This window comes from Macrobrachium nipponense, chromosome 42 (genome assembly GCF_015104395.2).
Source record: "Macrobrachium nipponense isolate FS-2020 chromosome 42, ASM1510439v2, whole genome shotgun sequence".
In the NCBI taxonomy this organism is placed as follows: Eukaryota; Metazoa; Arthropoda; class Malacostraca; order Decapoda; family Palaemonidae; genus Macrobrachium; species Macrobrachium nipponense.
In genome coordinates this window covers 43120086-43138827 of record NC_061103.1, presented here as the reverse complement: position 1 = coordinate 43138827, position 18742 = coordinate 43120086, and the positions used below count along the sequence as shown (strand labels likewise).

The 18742-nt window shown below is 46.6% G+C and overlaps 1 protein-coding gene and 1 pseudogene across 1 annotated transcript in view; one reads left to right on the top strand and one right to left on the bottom strand.

The window, feature by feature from the left end:
* The window catches only part of LOC135213358 (actin-interacting protein 1-like), a 135643-nt pseudogene that overhangs the window by 25699 nt on the left and 91202 nt on the right, over positions 1-18742 (top strand).
* The window catches only part of LOC135213151 (actin-interacting protein 1-like), a gene marked incomplete at its 5' end in the record, with an annotated part of 36001 nt that continues 24849 nt past the window's right edge, over positions 7591-18742 (bottom strand). The window contains 3 exon segments of the mRNA XM_064247094.1: positions 7591-7824; positions 8694-8783; positions 9239-9397. Of these exon segments, the coding sequence (XP_064103164.1) occupies positions 7606-7824; positions 8694-8783; positions 9239-9397 (468 nt within the window).

The window sequence follows — 18742 nt, the reverse complement described above, 5'->3', positions numbered from 1 at the left end:
TATACTTTCGGCGTTGAAATCTTGAACAAGGTGGTTAGGCAGTAACTACCATGGGGCAGGATAGCCTGCCCGGATGTAAACACTCCACTTTGCCTTTCGGCCCAGGTTCAGATTGAGGGGTGGCATGAGGTGGGCATATTTGTTAAAGGACCTCAGGTTTGTATAGTTAGGAAAAATACAATTTTCGACAAATTGTTATTTGTTCTGATACCAAACCTTTTGGTCCTTTAACAATAGAAAGACTCACTGATTGGTGGGAGGAATCTGAGTGAGCCTCTAGAACTGACTGGAGTTCTGTGCACCTAGGCTACTCCTCCTGGTCTTAAGAGCAAGGAGGAGTGCCCTGCTGCCTCTGACAACTTGATCAGAGTTTTGGAGCTGCGTGATCAAGAGTCAGACTTCTGGGCCTTTTCGAAATGAGTGAGGGATTGTGACTCATCTGAAAAAGGGCTGTGAAGAATATTGGCGTCGGAGACATTAATGCAAAGTTCTGGGAAGGGTTTGCATTATTGTCCGTCTCCTTCCTCCCCTTGCTAGAGGAAGGAGCGGGATTGCTTCTATGATTCTGATAAACATAAAAAGGATGCTTATGTGTGGGCTTACCGCATCAATCGTCCGACCAGCCAGTGTGAGTTTGAGTCCTATCCTCAACCCGAAGGACGAGGAATGGAGAAGAGGCGTGGAAGGGGGAGAGCCAGTCACTCTCACATCCTTCTTACCTCTACAACTGCACACCATGGACGAGATGCAACTTGTCATGTCGAGGAGCTGGGTAAGCAAACACATCTTGCAAGCATCCACCACTGGTCCAGGGAAATGAGGTTCCAAGGACCTGTGGGCAGTCCCGGAGGGAAAGAAGGATATGGTCGCGATGACCTATCCATCTTCCTATCCGACATATTCTTCGGAGTGATGTCCAGTACCCATACTGGTCTATCCATCTGCAGCGAAGTGTATAGCGGTCTCGCATCCCACTGCAGCGAAGTGTCTCGCGGTCTTGCATCCCACTGCAGCGAAGTGTCTCGCATCCCACTGCAGCGAAGTCTCTTCGTCTCCGTAGTGGATAAAGACACTGACACTCCATGGTGGGTGTCGATGGTTATGGGTACCGGAACACGCTAGTAGGACAAAGTAATAACTGATCTGGAACAACCGATACAAAGTCCACAGCGTAGCTCATGACGGTCTCGGACAATTCGACAGCTGCCGACTGACTGCGTTCGGTTGTGTGAGGCGAGCTGTCCAAGCATCCGAGGCGTAGTCACGTGACCCTTGCCTTTTGAAGGGTTATGCTGAGAGACCATACAAATCGTCTATCTGTTGCCACCAATGCCGGAAGGCGAGATGATTCTCTCAAGGCATGTGCCCAACAGGCGAAAGTCAATTGCCTTCTAGAGACCGAGGTCCAGATGGCAAGACAGTTCTCATAGTAGTTGAATCTCAACTAAGGAGAAACAACACTGTGCCGTTGAAGATGAAGGTGATAGGTGAATGCAGACCTATGTCTTCACAGCCGAATCGAGAGAAGTAACTCTCAAGATTCTGAACATAGAAAAGTCTCGCCGATGACACCAACCCGCAAAGACAGCTTAATCCCTGTGATTTACAAAGGACTGAAAACGCTAAACCGCTACTTCATTGCTGTTCGGTGAGAAGTCAAGAGTTGCAATGAAAGGCGAAAGCGGAGCACTTTTCAGTAATGAAAACACAGGGATTGTACTGCCTGAAGAACTGCTTCTCATGGGCTGAATCATCATCATCTTCTTCCCAGCTTTATCCAGGGAGGACATCTATATACTTGGAAGTAGCGCCGGCAGGGCGGGGAACAGGCGATGTCTTCCGTTATACATTACAATTCAGGGTGAACAATGAACAATTGCACACCTATGAATATGAGATATATTTAGATGACAAACTCAGATGTCTAAGGAAATCCTTCTGCATTATCCCAGCGGCAGGTGTGATGCAGCGGGAGACTAGGCTACAGACTTCTGTTACCGTGCGGTAAACAGAAAGATGATAGCGAGTCTATTGAGATATGTCTGAAAATTCTTGCAATGTCCAAGGCGATGCAGCAGAGATGGTCATTCACGTATGCGAGAATTCCAGCCACCAGAGCCAGCTGGTACTGGGCTGCGGCAGGCAGCCCATACACCGCTAGCTCTCGCTCACTCGTCATCCTGAGTTGCCAGGTAATCCATTCCAAGAAGGAATGCGTTTGGCTAGAACCATCGAGCGCAAAAAAATACGCTTGAGCATTTGCATTTAATCAAAACGGATTTCGGTGAACGCAAACGCTGAGGTGGTGTTGTTGTAACAATACCATAAGTATCTCAAAATCGAAGCTGGTAACTCCTAGGAGGTTTGCAGGGCAGTCTCGAGTTGCAGTTCAATTAAGAAGATACTATGTATTCGTCTTGGTCACAACCCGTAGAGTTAACTGCGGTATGTGCCTACACCTCGGACAATTCAACTGATAACAGAAGTACGTCGCGAGGGCAATATCATCCTAAATTCTCTTCCATTCGAGGAACAAGAATAAGGACTGGAAGCCGACACCCTTCATTCTCTAATGAAGAGAGCGAAGAAGTTTTCCCGAAGGAAGACTTCTATGGTGAACACAGGATACCGAAGACGATAGTTGAAGCCAAACTTGATGTTCCCACCCGTTCTTCTCTATCCCGGGGTTGGCCACCTACTGAGACGACGGACCGTCAGTTCCATCCAGGCTGAGCCCTTCCCGAGATATTCTTCCTTCAGCAGCAGTGCTTCTCTCGAACGCTAGAAATTCCAGGAATTCGAGCATTCGGCGAGATTCCTGATTATCGTAGTAACAATTATCTGGGATTCTCGTCTCGCCCACTCTGGACCGTGGTTTCGCCCAAGTGTTTGCAGATCGTAGAAGACCAGAACACTCGGAGAGTGCTAGAAATTCCCAAGAATTCTAAGCACTCGGCGAAACCCCCACCGAATTCGTCAGACGATTGTCGGGTGGTGGTCCTCCCGATTCCCATAGAAATCGAGGATGGGGCAAGATCCTTCCTCAACGACAGGGACTTACATCCAGTAGGACCCGAAGGTCCCCCCAGGAAAGCAGCCCCCAACGTGGAATCCTACGGAGAACGCTCTGCAGGATCCCTCCCCTTCCCTTCGCAGCCATAGGGAGAGAGGGAATGGGGGAGGAAGATTGGCTACTCACTCGCCTTCCCAGCGGAACTAGCAGTCGGAGAAGCGAGTACAAGCAGCCATGGCCGCTCAGTCTAGGAAAACGTTACCGTCTGAAGAAAACGTTTTCCCGAGGGGGGTTACGAACTTGTACTGTAGGCTAAACGTCTGCCGCCAATGTGACAGTCGTCTGGGTGGGGCTGAGCGAGCACCTGACAGGAGAGAGCCGATACCGTCCTTCGACGCGTCCCAGTCCTCGTCGAGGTCGAAACCTCTCAAGAGGACCGAAGGGGGAGCCCACCCCGGTCTCTGAGCGCGTGGTCCAGATGGACCGTCACTTGAACAGCGGTGATGGTCCCTCTGAGAGTCTGGGAAGCGTCATTCGTCCTTGCCAGCCCCCCACGATCTCCTCCAACCACTTGAGCGAGGATCTGTTGGTCCCAAGACCGAACCAGGCTCGTGGCCGGACCGTAAGAAGTGCATTCCTCACGGTCACTCCTGTTCGCCTCGTTCCTCCCGGTGTAGCCTGAGGAGGTTGAAGGGACAGGTGAGGGAGACCTCATGTTCCTACCCTGCCTACTAGCAGAACCAGTAGGCTGGGAGGACTGCAGACGATCACCAACCCACGGTAGCGATCGAGCTGCAGGTCTGGACCAGCGGTCTTCTTGCAGAGAAACGTTGGACCAGCAGGAGTGCTGCTGGCGATTGGGCTGCACTGGTCGAGCGGCTCTCCGGGGGAGAGCGGCTAGACCGAGAGCAGTGGCGACAGTCCCGAGAGCAGTGGCGACAGTCCCGAGCGTCAGAAGAGCTCCTGCTGGTTCCCCTATCCGTCCGGTCCCGGTGAAAGCGGCGTTCAGGGGACCGGCAGTCTGCTGTCGCTGTGGGAGCGAGGCCTGTCCTCACGGCGCATCACGCCGCTTGGACCTCGGCTGGACCACTTCCTCGCCTCAGCCTGCGGCTGGTCCGGGACCGTCGCGTCAACCCTGGGTACTGGCGACTTGCCACGAGAGCAATCACTGGCCTGGTGGGAGTCACCTGGGCGATTCCCACCAGTCTTCCGCTCCGTGCCTGGATCCTGGCGCCAAGCAAACTCTGTTGCCTGGGTCTTGGCTGCACGGTCACCCGCAGGTGACCGTACACTCCGTACCTCTCGCGAACGAGAGGCCGAGACGGTACCTGGCGTCGAGGCAGAACCTCTGGTGCCAGGAGAGGAGGTGCCGGTGTTAGCCGGTACCCCTCCGGTCCCCGTCATCTTCCTTGCGGAAAGAGAGACGGGCCCCGTTCCCGAAGGAAGAGGAGGACCAGCGGAAGCCCCAACTGTCCCACCGGAGTGGGACAGACCCTCAAGAGGTCTCTGAGCGAGACTTCTTAGGGGGGGAGGAGGCTACCTTCTTCTTCAGCCGGGGGGGCCTCAAAAGTCGAAGGGGAAGAGGCGGCAGAAGACAACAGCGACACCTTCCATTTCTTCCTGGACTTCCTCTTCGCCAGTTCCTCAGGACAACTGACAGGTCCTCCATTCAGGACGGAGTTGGGGCAGTTGCCAAAGCAACACAGCCCAACTGCACCTCTCCGGAGGGACCTGCGGGAGTAGCAGTGGAGAGAACGCTTCCTCGAGGAGGGCTACGAAACTCCTACCTGGCAGGTGAAGCGTCTGCCACCCCCGAGACTGGTCGGTCGCACGAACGCGACTGTCGTCTGAGTGGGGCTGTCTCTGAAAGAAAAGGATTAATTAAAAGAGGGCTGGATAGCCCGCCTCCACCAGTCTCTGCGTGCATGGACCCGCAGGAACGTCACATCAACCCTGGGCACCGGACGACGCTGGTCTGGCGAGAGTCACCCGAGCAACTCCTACCATCTTCCACCCCGTGCCTGGGTCCTGACACGGGGAGCGAACTCCGCAGTCTGGACCCTGGCTGCACGATCACCTGTAGATGACCTTACACTCGGTAACGCTCGCAAGCGGGCGGCTGAGATAGTTCCCGGTCCAGAGGCGGAACCTTCGGAACAGGGAGAGGAGATACCAGCAAGCAGGCGGCCGAGACGGTTCCCGGTCCAGAGGTGGAACCTTCGGAACCGGGAGAGGAGATACCAGCGGTGGCCGGTACCTCCATGGTCCCCGTCTGCTTCCTCCCCGAGGAAGGAGAGATGGGCCCCGTTCCCGAAGGAACAGGAGGGCCAGCAGAAGACCCACCAGTCTCACCGGAGCGAGACAGACCCTTAGAAGTCCCGTGACGAGACTTCTTAGTGGGGGGAGACCACCTTCTCTTACGGCAAAGCCTTAAAAGTTGAAGGGGGGGAGGCATGAAGATATGAAGATCTCTAAGAGGAGGATGACGGCACTTGACAAGCTCTCTTTCTCTTCGGTTTCTCCTTCTGCCAGACTTCTACCATCAGGAGTAGATAACCTCACAGGGCAGCGCGACAGCTTCGTCCAGTGACATAACTCCCGGGTAGTAGAGGTAATGAAAATGATTATCAGCAGGGGATCAGTACACACACTCGATGATCGGTTTGCAACATGCTACGAGTCATAGGTACAATTCCAAGGTTAGGATAACCAACACGAAGAGCATCCAACCAATACTGCTGAAAACACAATTACCAGTAGTCTGTAAAATAAGGAGAAAAAAAAACTATTAAAGTAATGAGGATACTCCTCACAAATCCAAGGGCGCCGCCCTCCGAAGTGAGAGGAGATCCCCCAACATCAGCACACCGCACGCCCATCCTCCCTACCTTCTTCCGATATCAAGTGAAAGGAAGAAGGAGAAGAGAAATTACCATAACAAAACATGGACAAACCTTTGAAGTTCCCTTGGTAATTCCCAAGCGTAAGCGTAATTTCCAGATGAATACATGTCCCGTTACAGGATCAATATCACTTACGTTAAATACATGTCTCATCCTCACGATAAATACATATCTCGTCCTCATGCAGGTCTGAGCCAATGCTAAAGGGCGAAAGAATGTAAATAATATGTTGGCATACCTTAGCTGCCGGCTCTAAACACCAGTAGAGGGGCGGTTACAAAGGCTATCACAAAAAGTGGGTTTGTATATTAATTGAAAAACCAAGGATAAACCTTTGTTTAGTATTAATATCAAACACCATATATGCATAATTATTTAAATACAAAAAATAAACCAAAAGGATCCCACCGGGAAAAATGATCAACGACCAGTCAGCCGGAGCTCACAAACACACGTCTTCATCGGAAGACGGCCGAAAGTAAAGTGGAGTGTTTACATCCGGGCAGGCTAGCCTGCCCCACGGTAGTTACTGCCTAACCACCTTGTTCAAGATTCAACGGCCGTAATTCCAGCTACGCCAAAAGTATGTTCCTATTGTTAAAGGACCTCAGGTTTGTATTACGTATCTGAACAAATATATATTACTATCAATCTCCCAAAGAAAATATAATGAAATTAAGTAGTTAAAAATAGGCATAAGCTTTCACATAAGCAGATTTTGCGCTCTCTCTCTCTCTCTCTCTCTCTCTCTCTCTCTCTCTCTCTCTCTCTCTCTCTCTCTCTCTCTCTCTCTCTCTCCCCCCACTTGAAACATTTGAAAAAATATTATCACAATCTCTCAAAGTAAATATAATGAATTAAGTATCTCTATGCCTATGCTTGCGTGCTCTCTATTGTCATAATATTTCATTCTTTACTGTATTGTTCCTCACGATCTCCACAAGTACTGCCCAAATTTTAAAACACACTCTCATTGTTTAAGATCTGTCTTCAATTACGTATGAATTTTACTTCAGTTTAGCGTTAAACATTACGTACTTATAAATAAGGTTTCACAGTAAGTTTTAAAAAGGGATGATTGATATTCTACCCTGAACTGACGTTACCAAACCAACATTAACAAATAATATAGAGCCTGTTTCTACATTCAAGTATAAATGATTACACATAGGACCTCTACAGAATCTCTATGGTGTAATGTTAATGGAAATCTAAAAAGCAACAAACGCTATGATTTTGAAGCTCTGCCCCCTTTCTAGAGTTGCCAGGTGTGGCATTATTGAACAATATATGTCTGAAGATTTAAAAAAACTGTATCTTAACTTTCCTTGCCGAGTGTACATCTTATACTTTGTATAGTATATAAGATCAATTTAACTGGAAATTTTTTTAAATTTAGCTACAGTTTTTGGTCATTACAAAAGCAACATTTACAGTAGTACTGTAGTAAGTGTTAAAATAATAAAAGCCATTAAGAACAAACCTGGGTATGTGTTTCATTTTTAGAGTTGAAAATTACTTTTACCCAGCTGAAAAACTTAAATATTCCCTGTACTGAACGTGTAATGATAGTGTCATTATTCCAGATCCCTAATGATTTCCATGGAAATGGAGATATACTCTGGGACTGCTGAGGGAAAGAAGGTAGCTACAGTTTGGCTCAAATCTAAATCAGTGTCAAGAGCTACCTTATGTTGCAACAACAGATTCCAAGTATAAATACTCACTCTTGATGATGATATGCTTAGAGGGTTGGCTGATACTCCAGATGATGATCATTGTATCAAGAGAACCGCTAGCTACTAAACGACTATTGGGGCTCCAGGCAACACAGTTGACTCTTGCGTTGTGGAATCCCCATTCAATTTTGTTAAATAATTCGTACGTTGGAAGTGAGTATACAATCACCTGCAAATAAGAAAAACAAAATTCTTATAAACATACATTCCCATCACATTTTCAAAGAACAAATTTGGAAAAAGACATTAAGTCTACAGTGGACCCCCATATTCGCGTTCTCCAGATTCGCGGACTCGCACATTCGCGGATTTCTCTGGGGAACGTTTCCCTGCATTATTCGTGGAAAATTCGCGCATTCGCGGTATTTTTCTATGATAAATATCCACAAATTCCTGGTTTTTTTGATGAATTTCATCATAAAATGCACTTTTTGTGATAAAACTATTAAAAAAACAGGAATGAAAATTTTTAGTGGGTTTTTCTTGAGTTTTAACTAACAAAATAGGCTGTTTTTAGCATTTTCATAGGGGTTCCAAACATTTGCGGATTCTAACTATTCACGGGGGGGTCTGGTACGCATCCCCCGCGAATACGGGGGGACCACTGTACATTTATTTTACAGACATCAGGAATTTCCAATATTTACCAATCGCTTTCCCCGTTGCTAACCAGTAATACGAGCTGGAAAGTGGGGCACCTACTCCCCAAAAGTGAGAAGGAAAGCAGGCCAGCAGCACACTTTCATGCTCTTAAGAAATCAAATCCTCATCAATGCTATATTCAGTTCAACAACCAAAGTAAAGTCGCAACAATTGAACAACTTATAGGTCTAGTTATGATAGTTATCTTGCATATACTTTCTGATTGGCCCAACTTACAAACAAGGATACTAAGAGTGGAAGTATGGTGGAGAGGCAAAGATTTAATTACCATTTGTTTTTGCAAAACTTTGGCTTATGAACAAGCCTACTAAGTCTGGAAGTTTGGGGGAGAGGCAAAGATTTAATTTCCATTTATTTTGCAAAACTTTGGCTTACCTTACGGTTAGCATCGCATGCCACAAGATACCGGGTATCTGGAGAATAAGCAACATCAGTCACAGCACCAAGATGTTGCAGGGTAGTTTTCTGGAAAAAATACAAATGTTTAATGGTACTACTTACTCAGTATACGAAAAGTATTTCAGACCATGGCTTGTCCTTCAAGAGTTCTCATATTTTCACTTTGGGTATAAATGGTTACAGCACTTATGAAAACAACAGTTTTAGGTATAAATGGTTACGTCACTTATGCTTTGTGGGATAAAAGCAGCTGTTCAAGCTAACAAAAAGGTTTTTTTTTAGTTTAGAAGTTTATAATGAAAGCTGTAATTAAATTGCTCAATTATTAATCACAGATGAGTCAACATGAAGAAACACTATGACAAAAATAGCGATAAGTAAAAAATTTAATACTATAAGGGCTTTCACATCCAATAACAGGTCAGTCCTTTGAGTTACGAATTTTAGTTCTTTGTTATGGATGTAATTCCTAAAAATTAATATACATAAGAACTTTACAAGAAGCAAACCTCACAACTTACCTCAGTTAGCGTGTTGTCTTTCAGTGTGAAAATATGAATAAGGTTGTCACCACCTCCTACAGCTATTTCATTGCAGCCCATTCCACTGGCAGCAATGCACAATCCATCCCAGCTGATTGGGAAACTGCCAACTTTCTTGTCTTCTCGAATAATACAAATCTACAAGTGAAAAATTATTATTACTCTTCAAACAATGAGAATTATAAATTCTGTAATAATTATTTTATTGCTATTGAGTTGATTAAAAATTTTCTCAGTACTTTTATTGAAGTTTAATAAGAGGTATAATTTTAACGAATGAGAGAATGTCTTCCTGAAAACCCAGAGGGTCATCTCAGCCCCTTAATCATAATTCAACCTTCCTCTGTGTCAAACAGTTTCAGACATGCCAACTTGAAAGATCTTGTAATGTGAAAAGTCCTGTCTTGCATTTCAAGGTCATATTTCAATGGCCAAGAAGGAAAAAAAGGGATTTTGACGTAAGGAAAAATCTATTTCTGGCGATTGGCTCGTGTCGCCAGCGAAATATCCTTTAATCTATTATTTCTAGGGTAAATGTACTAACACAATACCAGAGAATAAATAAAATAAAGAAAAAAAGGTCAGTATAACTGACTCGCTCACCCTCCAAAAGGGTGTCGGTATGAACACTAGGCGAGTGAGACCACTACCACGAGCCAAATGCCAATAGAAATCTCCCACTACAAAAACCCTCCAAGAGGAGAGCCGACCCACAGAGTGAGCAGCTCGTACTACTACTACTCCATCCCATGCTGCCGACTGCTGCGCCTCTAGTGGCCATCCTGAAGTTAGCAGGCAATCTTGGGCGAAGGGATGGGTAGGGTGGGATTTCGCTGGCGACACGAGCCAATCGCCCAGAAATAGATTTTTCCTTACGTCAAAATCCCTTTTCTGGGCTCAGCTCGTGTCGCTGCGCGAAATCGTACCAGAGAAATAGCACAAGATGTAAACAAAAGTAATAAAATAAATCAGAATAGGTCTCAAATAAAAGAGAAAATAAATATAAAAAAGAATATAATTGCTAAAAGATACAAATACACAGTGATACAAAATTAGAAATATGCTTAAATTACACTTAATTCTAATCATGTTTCTTATCATAAGGTAATTTACATATGTACAGAGGTAAAATGGTTTACATGTAACAAAATGGTAACTGTAAAGGCATGTATCAAATATAATAGCAATTAAGATAATCAAATGAACAAATTAATCAACAATGATAATATATAAGGAATGTATATGACTTAATATACAAAACCCGTAACCATTATAAATAAGATGTATCCCCTAGCATAAAAATAAGGGGTAACATCCATGAGATCAATATCTATAATCATCTGTGAGTTGTCCCTAGCAAAAAAAAATAAGGGGCACCCACTACATCATTATAAAAGCAGCTAAGACACAAGGTGAATGTAAATGAACACGGAGGAATAGACGAACTGTTGGGTGAGGCAGGTAGAAAGGAGGACTGAATCTTCTACTACAAATTAACTAGAGTCAGGGGAAACTATGTTACCCGCTGCTACTGCTGAAAATTTCAGAGCTTCCAAGGACTTAAGGTAATGACGTTTGAACACTGTCGGCGATTTCCATCCGGTATACTTTTTCAACTCATCGAAGTTCATGTGTTGGAAATAATTAATTGAGGTGGCTACTGCCCTGACATCATGTGCTTTGGGGAAAGAGTCAGGATTGGCTTGCTTAATAAAGTACAGGATTTGTTGCCTGATGCCTTTAATGGATAAAGTTCCACCTTTTTCCCTCTTAAAGAGGGGACCCGATGAAGATGAGGAGGTCCTGGACAGAAAGGCTCGTAAGGTTGTAACTGGGCAAAGAGATACATCTTGTGGAAGGGGTAGTACCTTCCAAGGTTCCCACCTCATCAAAGGATCTTCATTCTTTGCTAAAAAGCTACGTTCCGGAGAAAGTAGGACTTCCCCTGTGGGAAGGAATTGAATATGATCCGGATCTCTGGATAAAGCCGACAGTTCTGAAATTCTTGCTCCTGAAGCTAAGCTTAATAAAAATAGGGTTTTTCTTAAGAGCATTATAAACGAGCATGTGTCATTATCGGTTTCTGAAGCCAGCTTTAGAACATCGTTTAAGAACCATGAAACTGACGTAGGCCTTACAGAAGGTCTAAGTCTAGCACATGCCTTAGGAATAGAGGAGAAGTAGGAATCCGTCAAGTCTATGTTGAACCCAAATTGAAATATCTTTTTCAAGGCTGACTTGTTTGTCGTAATCGTGCTAGCTGCTAAACCTTTTTCAAATAAGGATCTGAAAAAGGATATAGCTGAATTAACTGTCATGATTCTAATATCTGATTCTCTCAGGAAGATGCTAACTTTTTGACAGCAGCATCATACTGTCTCAAAGTTGAATCCCTTTTATCGGATTCCAAGAAGAGAATATTCTGAGGGTCAATATTTGCATCTCTTTTTGCCGCAAACTTCATGAAGTCCATAAAGTTAGGGTTTTGAGAATCCCTGAGGAAGCGAACACAGTCTTCGTTTGTACTGACTGGGAGAGCCTGGGATTGGGGATCCGAAGAGGACGAAGGCCCAGCTCCAGAATTAGGGGATACCAATTGCTCTTCGGCCAGTCTGGGGCTACTAGAGCCACTTGACCCTTGAATGTTCTGAGTTTGTTTAAAAACTTTCATGAGAAGATTCACTGGAGGAAAGACATAAATCTTCTTCCAGTTGTTCCAGTCTAGAGCCAGGGTGGCGTACCGTGGCATAGGCCAGAGGGTCCAGGTTGGGGGCTACATAACACGGCAGTTTGTGATTCGCTTGAGATGCGAAGAGATCCACTTGTAGCCCTGGAACTCTTTGAAGGATCCATTGGAACGAACTGTTGTCCAGTGACCATTCCGACTCTAGGGCACTTGATCGGGATAACGCGTCTGCTATGACGTTTCTCACTCCAGCTATGTGAGTGGAGGAGAGATGCCAACTGAACTTGTCTGCCAGGGAGAAGATGGCTACCATGACATGATTTAGATGACGTGACTTGGAGCCTCCCCTGTTTATACAATGTACTACCACTGCGCTGTCCAGAACTAGCTTTATGTGGGAGTACTTTGGTGGGCGTAATCTTTTTAGAGTCAAGAACACTGCCATTGCCTCCAGTACGTTTATATGGAACTGACTGGAACTGAGGTGACCAAGTTCCTTGAACCTTTTTGACCTGGGAATAACCTCCCCAACCGCTTAAGGACGTGTCTGTGTGGATGGTGATCCCTGGTGGAGGGAACTGAAGGGTACTGACACTGACAAATTCTTGACTTTCGCCCACGGCCGAAGTCGATTCTTTAGAATCAGAGGGACTGAGGATAGTTTGTCCCTGGACCTGACATTTGCTCGTGAGCGCCAGATTCTGGTTAGGTCTTTCAGTTTGGCTTTCATTAAGACGTTCGTCACTGATGCAAACTGGAGAGAACCCAGGATCCTCTCCTGAGCTCTCCTTGATGCCAGTTTGTGACTTAGAAATTGCTTGACTGACTTCGCTATTTCTTTCCTTTTGGTTGATGGAATCGACAGAGTATGGGAGGATAGATTCCATTGAATGCCCAGCCACTGAAAGTTTGACTCTGGAGTGAGTCTTGACTTGGTCCTGTTTATCTTGAAGCCTAGATATTCCAGGAACGAATGAATCACTTTCAGTGTAGCTCTGTTGCATTCCTCGACTGTTGAAGCCCAGATCAACCAATCGTCGAGATACGCTACTACCATAATCCCTTGTGACCTGAGTTGTTGCACTACCACTTCCGCTAGTTTCGTGAACACCCTGGGTGCCACGTTGAGTCCGAAGGGAACTACCTTGAAGGAGAATGCCTGGTCTCCTATCTTGAAACCCAGATATGGACGGAAGTGTCTTGCAATAGGGATATGATAGTAGGCGTCTGTAAGATCGATAGAGGTGGTGACGGCCCCACGGGGAAGTAAGGTCCGCACCTGCGAGATCGTGAGCATCTTGAACTTGTCGCAGCGGATGGCTAAGTTTAAGCGGGACAAGTCTAAAGATTATTCCCTTCTTTTTTGTGAGCCTTTCTTTGGCACGCTGAACAAGCAACCTTGAAATTTCAATCTCTTGACTCTCGCTATAGCTCCTTTCTGAAGGAGGTCCTCTGCGTACTCTGTCAATTCCTTGGAAGGAAGTTGACGGAAAGGTCTGGATGGAGGTGGGTTCGTCAACCAGCTCCAACCCAGGCCTTTTGACACTATGCTCTGAGCCCATTCGCTGAAGTTCCACCGGTGGCGAAAGTGAAACAGCCTCCCTCCTACCTGAAGTTCTTCATTGGTTCTGGTAACCGCCTCGACCTCCTCTGAAGTGCTTTCCCCTATTAAAGGGGCCTCCCGACCCTCTCCCACGAAAGGAACGCTTACCTCTGCCTCCCTTACCCGAGCGGTCATACTTCTGTGAAGCTTGACCCTCGAAGGCTTGATTGTAAGCTGGAGAGATGGCGTAAGAGGTGGAGGGCTGAGGCTGAGGGGATATCACATAAATTGGTTGTGATTGACCCTTAGAAGTGGAAGGTTGGGCTGTTTGCACTAAGGGCACCGCTGGGACTTGCTGAGGAAAGCGTGGCTGCTTCTTCTGGTAAGGATGGAAACGTCTAGGTTTCCTCTGCCCCTTACCTTTAGGTGTTAGGTCTTGCCTCCTCTTAGCCGTAAGGCCCCAACGGTCCTTAAGGCTCTGGTTCAGCCTCGTAGCTTCTGACTGGACTTCCTTCACCATAGCTTCTGGGAAGAGATCTGCTCCCCAGATGCTAGACGAGAGTAACCTATTCGGCTCATGTCGAATGGTTGCCTCTTGTAGGACATGCTTCCTACAATTCGTTCTAGCGGTGGCAAACTCAAACATATCCGACTGTACCGTTTGAGTCAGGGCTTTGGTCATGAGTTTAAACAGCGGTTCTGAGCCGTAGGCTATGGTTGCTACCTCGGACATAGCCATAGAGTTAATTGACCTGGCTAATCGCGATTTCGCGTCAAATTCCGCCTGAATAAGGCTATCTGGGAGCCTGGGTAGCTTTTCACCAAACTGCTCCATAGCACAGTCAGGTTTGAGTTTGCCAGCTGAGAAGGTATTCGGCAAGTCTTCCCACAATTCTCCGGCTGAGGGGAGCAACGGAGATGTGGGATCTGCTTCCTTCAATTGAGGCATGGGTTCTCCCTTCTGGGCCGCTGGGATGGTAGACCTCGCGATCTTTGTCAGGAACGGGAGCGGGGTACTCTCATCCATTGTGAAAATGGTAAAGGGACTCTTAAAAGGTTGTATCTTGGTATTAGAACAATCCATGTCCTCTAAACACCTGAGCCATTCTCTCTGAGCCTGGTCTCGTGAATAGAGGACTGTCTCCTTTGGTACCCTATCATCCGAAACCATGGCTGAAGCTGTAAGCCTTGCGTAGCCTATGAACGGAGGCTGGAGGTCTTCCGGTAGAACTCGAAGTCCTCTATCCTTCGAGTTCCAAATTCCGGTATTGAAATGAGACCGTCCTGGAAGGGGGCGTATGACGCTACTCTTCCATGGGTTGTTCATCGAGAACGGAGGTAAGCGAGTCATACGGAGGAAGCTGAGTTCCACTCGTATTGGAAAGTGGAGAGAGGCTAAAGGGGCTTCTCTCAGTCCGGCTATAATGGAGTCATGGGAAGTAATCCTATCCGACAAACGAGAGATCATTTGTTCCATGCTACTCTTAAGGGACCCAACCAGGTCGCCCACCTGTTGCAACAGGCCAGCATTGGAGTCCAAGGCCGGAGCTGCTGCAGAGGTGGAGGGGTGGCTCTGAACCGGAACCAAGGGTAGCGGAACTGGTGACTCAGCCGGAGGGCGAGATCTCTCTCTGGAGGATTTACTCCTCGAGGACTTAGAGCCGGAGCTAGAAGCTTTAGACCTGTCTGCTCCGGGAGATTACCAGCCGGAGACTTACGCGAGGAGGATGACGCCGAAGCCGTCTTTCTTAGACGACGACGTCGTCTTGGACAAGGATTTCACTTGCTTGACCCTTGACCTTAGGTCTAACCGAAGCGTCAGGAGGAGATATACAATTCATCACCTTGTAAAGCCTTGGAAGGATGGAGAGGTTGCAGGAGTAGAAGAAACAGTTATCGCCCAAGGGTGACCCTTGGGTGTCCACTATACCTACCTCGACCAACAGGTCGTCTACACCTACCATAGGTTCTACATTAATATCCAAAGTCGCGACATCCGTGGAGATATCCTGGTCTTTGGTCAGTTAATGAGGCAGCCAGCTGTTTGTTGGATGAAGGCGATAGTCGGGGCCGCCTCTACTGGGTCGACGTATCCGGTCGCCTTGCCTCCGGGGAAGATTAACAGCGCCAACCGCTTCTCTAAGATGTAGGGCATACCCTTGGCGGCGTTCTTCCCAAAACCGCCGACCCAGGCCCGCAGGGTTGCCAGTGCGGTATCCCTCACTGCCGGCGCCTGGAAGAGAGGGCGTAGATTAGATTTAAGAATCACTTAAAAACTAAAAACTTAAAGTATAACTTAAACTTAGATGCCTTAAAGTTAAAGTGAATGATGAAAACTTAAGCACTAAAACAGAAGCGGAGCAGCTACCGGAGATGGAATACTTACCCCTTCTAAAAGCTGGCTCACCAGATCGTAACATATGGTACAACGTCTCATGGTACCAGACCTGGATGTCCCCGTGCAGAGTCGCGCATGGAGCATGGGACCGGCAAAACTTCGTGTCCACATGGGTCCTGAAGTGTGGCGGCGCATCCCGGGATGCTCACAGTTTGGTGGTCTGTAAGTGGGAAGACACATGAGTATCTTAAAGAACATCACTTACAGGCTAAAGGACAGAAGAACTCCGTTGCGTGCCGGAGCTCGGAAAAAATTTGGGCATAACCCCCCCTGCTTTGCCTGAATAGGCTATAATCCCGGCGAGATCCGGTAGACACGTAAGGGGGGGGGGAAGGTTAAGGTACTTAAGATAAACTTATAGTTAATCTAATAACACTTAAACCTAACACTCAAACGAAGCCGGACCAAGTCCAGTGCGTAGCGGAGTGTAGTAACTCGGCAATACGGTAAGGTTAGCGGGACCCACTGTATGTTCCGGTCCACTCTACTGGGTGGACTAACATCTTTCCGCTGGATGCCAGGACTCCGGTCATGAAAGGAGCCCTAGTAAGGTGGGAAAGAGCGAGACATACAGGCTCGAGCGAACACGGAGCGACAAGGAAGCAACGGTGGGGGTGGGGGGGAAAGGCCAGTACCCCCCACCACATTACCACCGCGGCCGGACCGAGAAGCCGGAGAGGTCGAGTCCAGTCTGGGTCTGTCCCCGTCTCCCTGGCCCCTCCGCCTGGAGGGAGAGAGGGAAGCAGGCTCGGGTATTGTGGAGCGAGCACTGGGCAGACCTACCCACCCTCCCCCGACTCTATGGAAGAGCGGGAGGGGGGGGAAAGAGACTGGGCAGGCGGCGTCTGGCTGACTCGTGATCGCGTGGTGACCACGAGGCGGTAAGACCAAAACAAAACAACTAAGCCTAGGACAACCAACTGATCAGAGAGATGCTATCGGGAAGCAACTGAACTGAAAAGCAGGAGCATAAAGGCCCACTGGGCCAAAACCAACTGATCAGAGAGATGCTATAGGGAAGCAACCGAACTGATGAGCGGTAGTATAGGCTCAAGGAGCCAGGACCTAGGCTAAGCCAGACGCCTAACTAACCTAACCATACAAAAAACATGGTACAAATAAATAAAATAAAAGAAAGAAAACAATATCGTAGGAGAAAAATCCAGGAGGGTGTACGACTAACCCGAAGGAAAGTCTACCACTCAAAGCTAGTCAGAGGCCGATACTAAGAGCCGGGACTAGGGTCTGGAAAGAAGAAGCCTACATAAGGTAAAAGACATGCATGCATGACAAACCTGAGTAGACAGTACCCTAAGTAAAACGGATAAATAATATAGAGCGTTACATAGATAAGGGGATGTTCTAGGTATGGGAGACCAGGAACGAACCCACCATGAGGCAGAACATGCTGCCATGCTTCGACCCAGAGTACGTATTTATACCTAAAAAACGGCAAATACTGTCTCAGGGCCGGAAAAAATCAACTAACCATAATTACTGAGTACTTAACTTAGCTGCTGCGATAGCTGCACGCTCCATTATAGATAAAATCCAACGAAAGGGCACAAAAACACAGAGAGAAAAATAGCACGTGTGACTCGTGTGCTCTAACTGAAAGGATGCACTAGAGGCGCAGCAGTCGGCAGCATGGGATGGTAGTAGTAGTACGAGCTGCTCACTCTGTGGGTCGGCTCTCCTCTTGGAGGGTTTTGTAGTGGGAGATTTCTATTGGCATTTGGCTCGTGGTAGTGGTCTCACTCGCCTAGTGTTCATACCGACACCCTTTTGGAGGGTGAGCGAGTCAGTTATACTGACCTTATTCTTTATTTTATTTATTCTCTGGTATGTGTTAGTACATTTACCCTAGAAATAATAGATTAAAGGATATTTCGCGCAGCGACACGAGCTGAGCCCAGAAAAGATGTTATTCATCTGAGTTTTCTTGGTACTGTGCTGTGGCATTCATTATTTCCTCCTTTCACAGTGGCATACTAGTTGCTACTGTTACTGTGGATACAGCAGTAGTTGTTTATTTCATTTTTTCAAATAGGCTTATTATTTAACGTATTCATTCAAGTTTAAATACATGACAAAATTAAAGGTAATTTGTCTCAAGAACTCTGGTTTTTCTCTACACTACAAACCAGGAAATAAAAAAAATGCATTTGCCCTTAAGTTTTGTGGGGATATTATTAAACATGTATCAAGATAATCTAAAGCCAAATAATACATAAATGATCTTGCCATTTTACTACAAATAACGAGAGTAACACAAACATGATATTTTAATGATACAATAAAGTTTGTTCATACTTACCTGGCAGATATATATGTAGCTGTATTCTTCCGAAGTCCGACAGAATTTAAAAAAACTTACGACACACATAGTGGGAGTCAGGTGGTTAGTACCCATTCCCGCCGCTGGGAGGCGGGTATCAGGAACCATTCCCATTTTCTATTCAGATTTTTATTCCCACTGTCTCCTGAGGGGAGGTGGGTGGGTACTTTGAATATATATATCTGCCAGGTAAGTATGGACAAACTTTATTGTATCATTACAATATCATTTTGTTCATGCAACTTACCTGTCAGATATATATATAGCTGAATCCCACCTTTGGAGGTGGGCAGAGACAGAATAGAATTTTAGGAAACATAAGCATGCAGATGATTGATATCTTGGTTCCTTACCTGTTAGCATAGCTGACTTCGTGATTACTGTCACCCAAGTCTGCTTCTGCTTTACTAGAGTTGCCAGCGAGGTAGAGACCTGTGTAGCTGGTGCGCTCTAGATGATCTGTCAACAGGGACGTGACCTCGACGTGACTAGACCATTTGACCATGCAATGAAGGCAA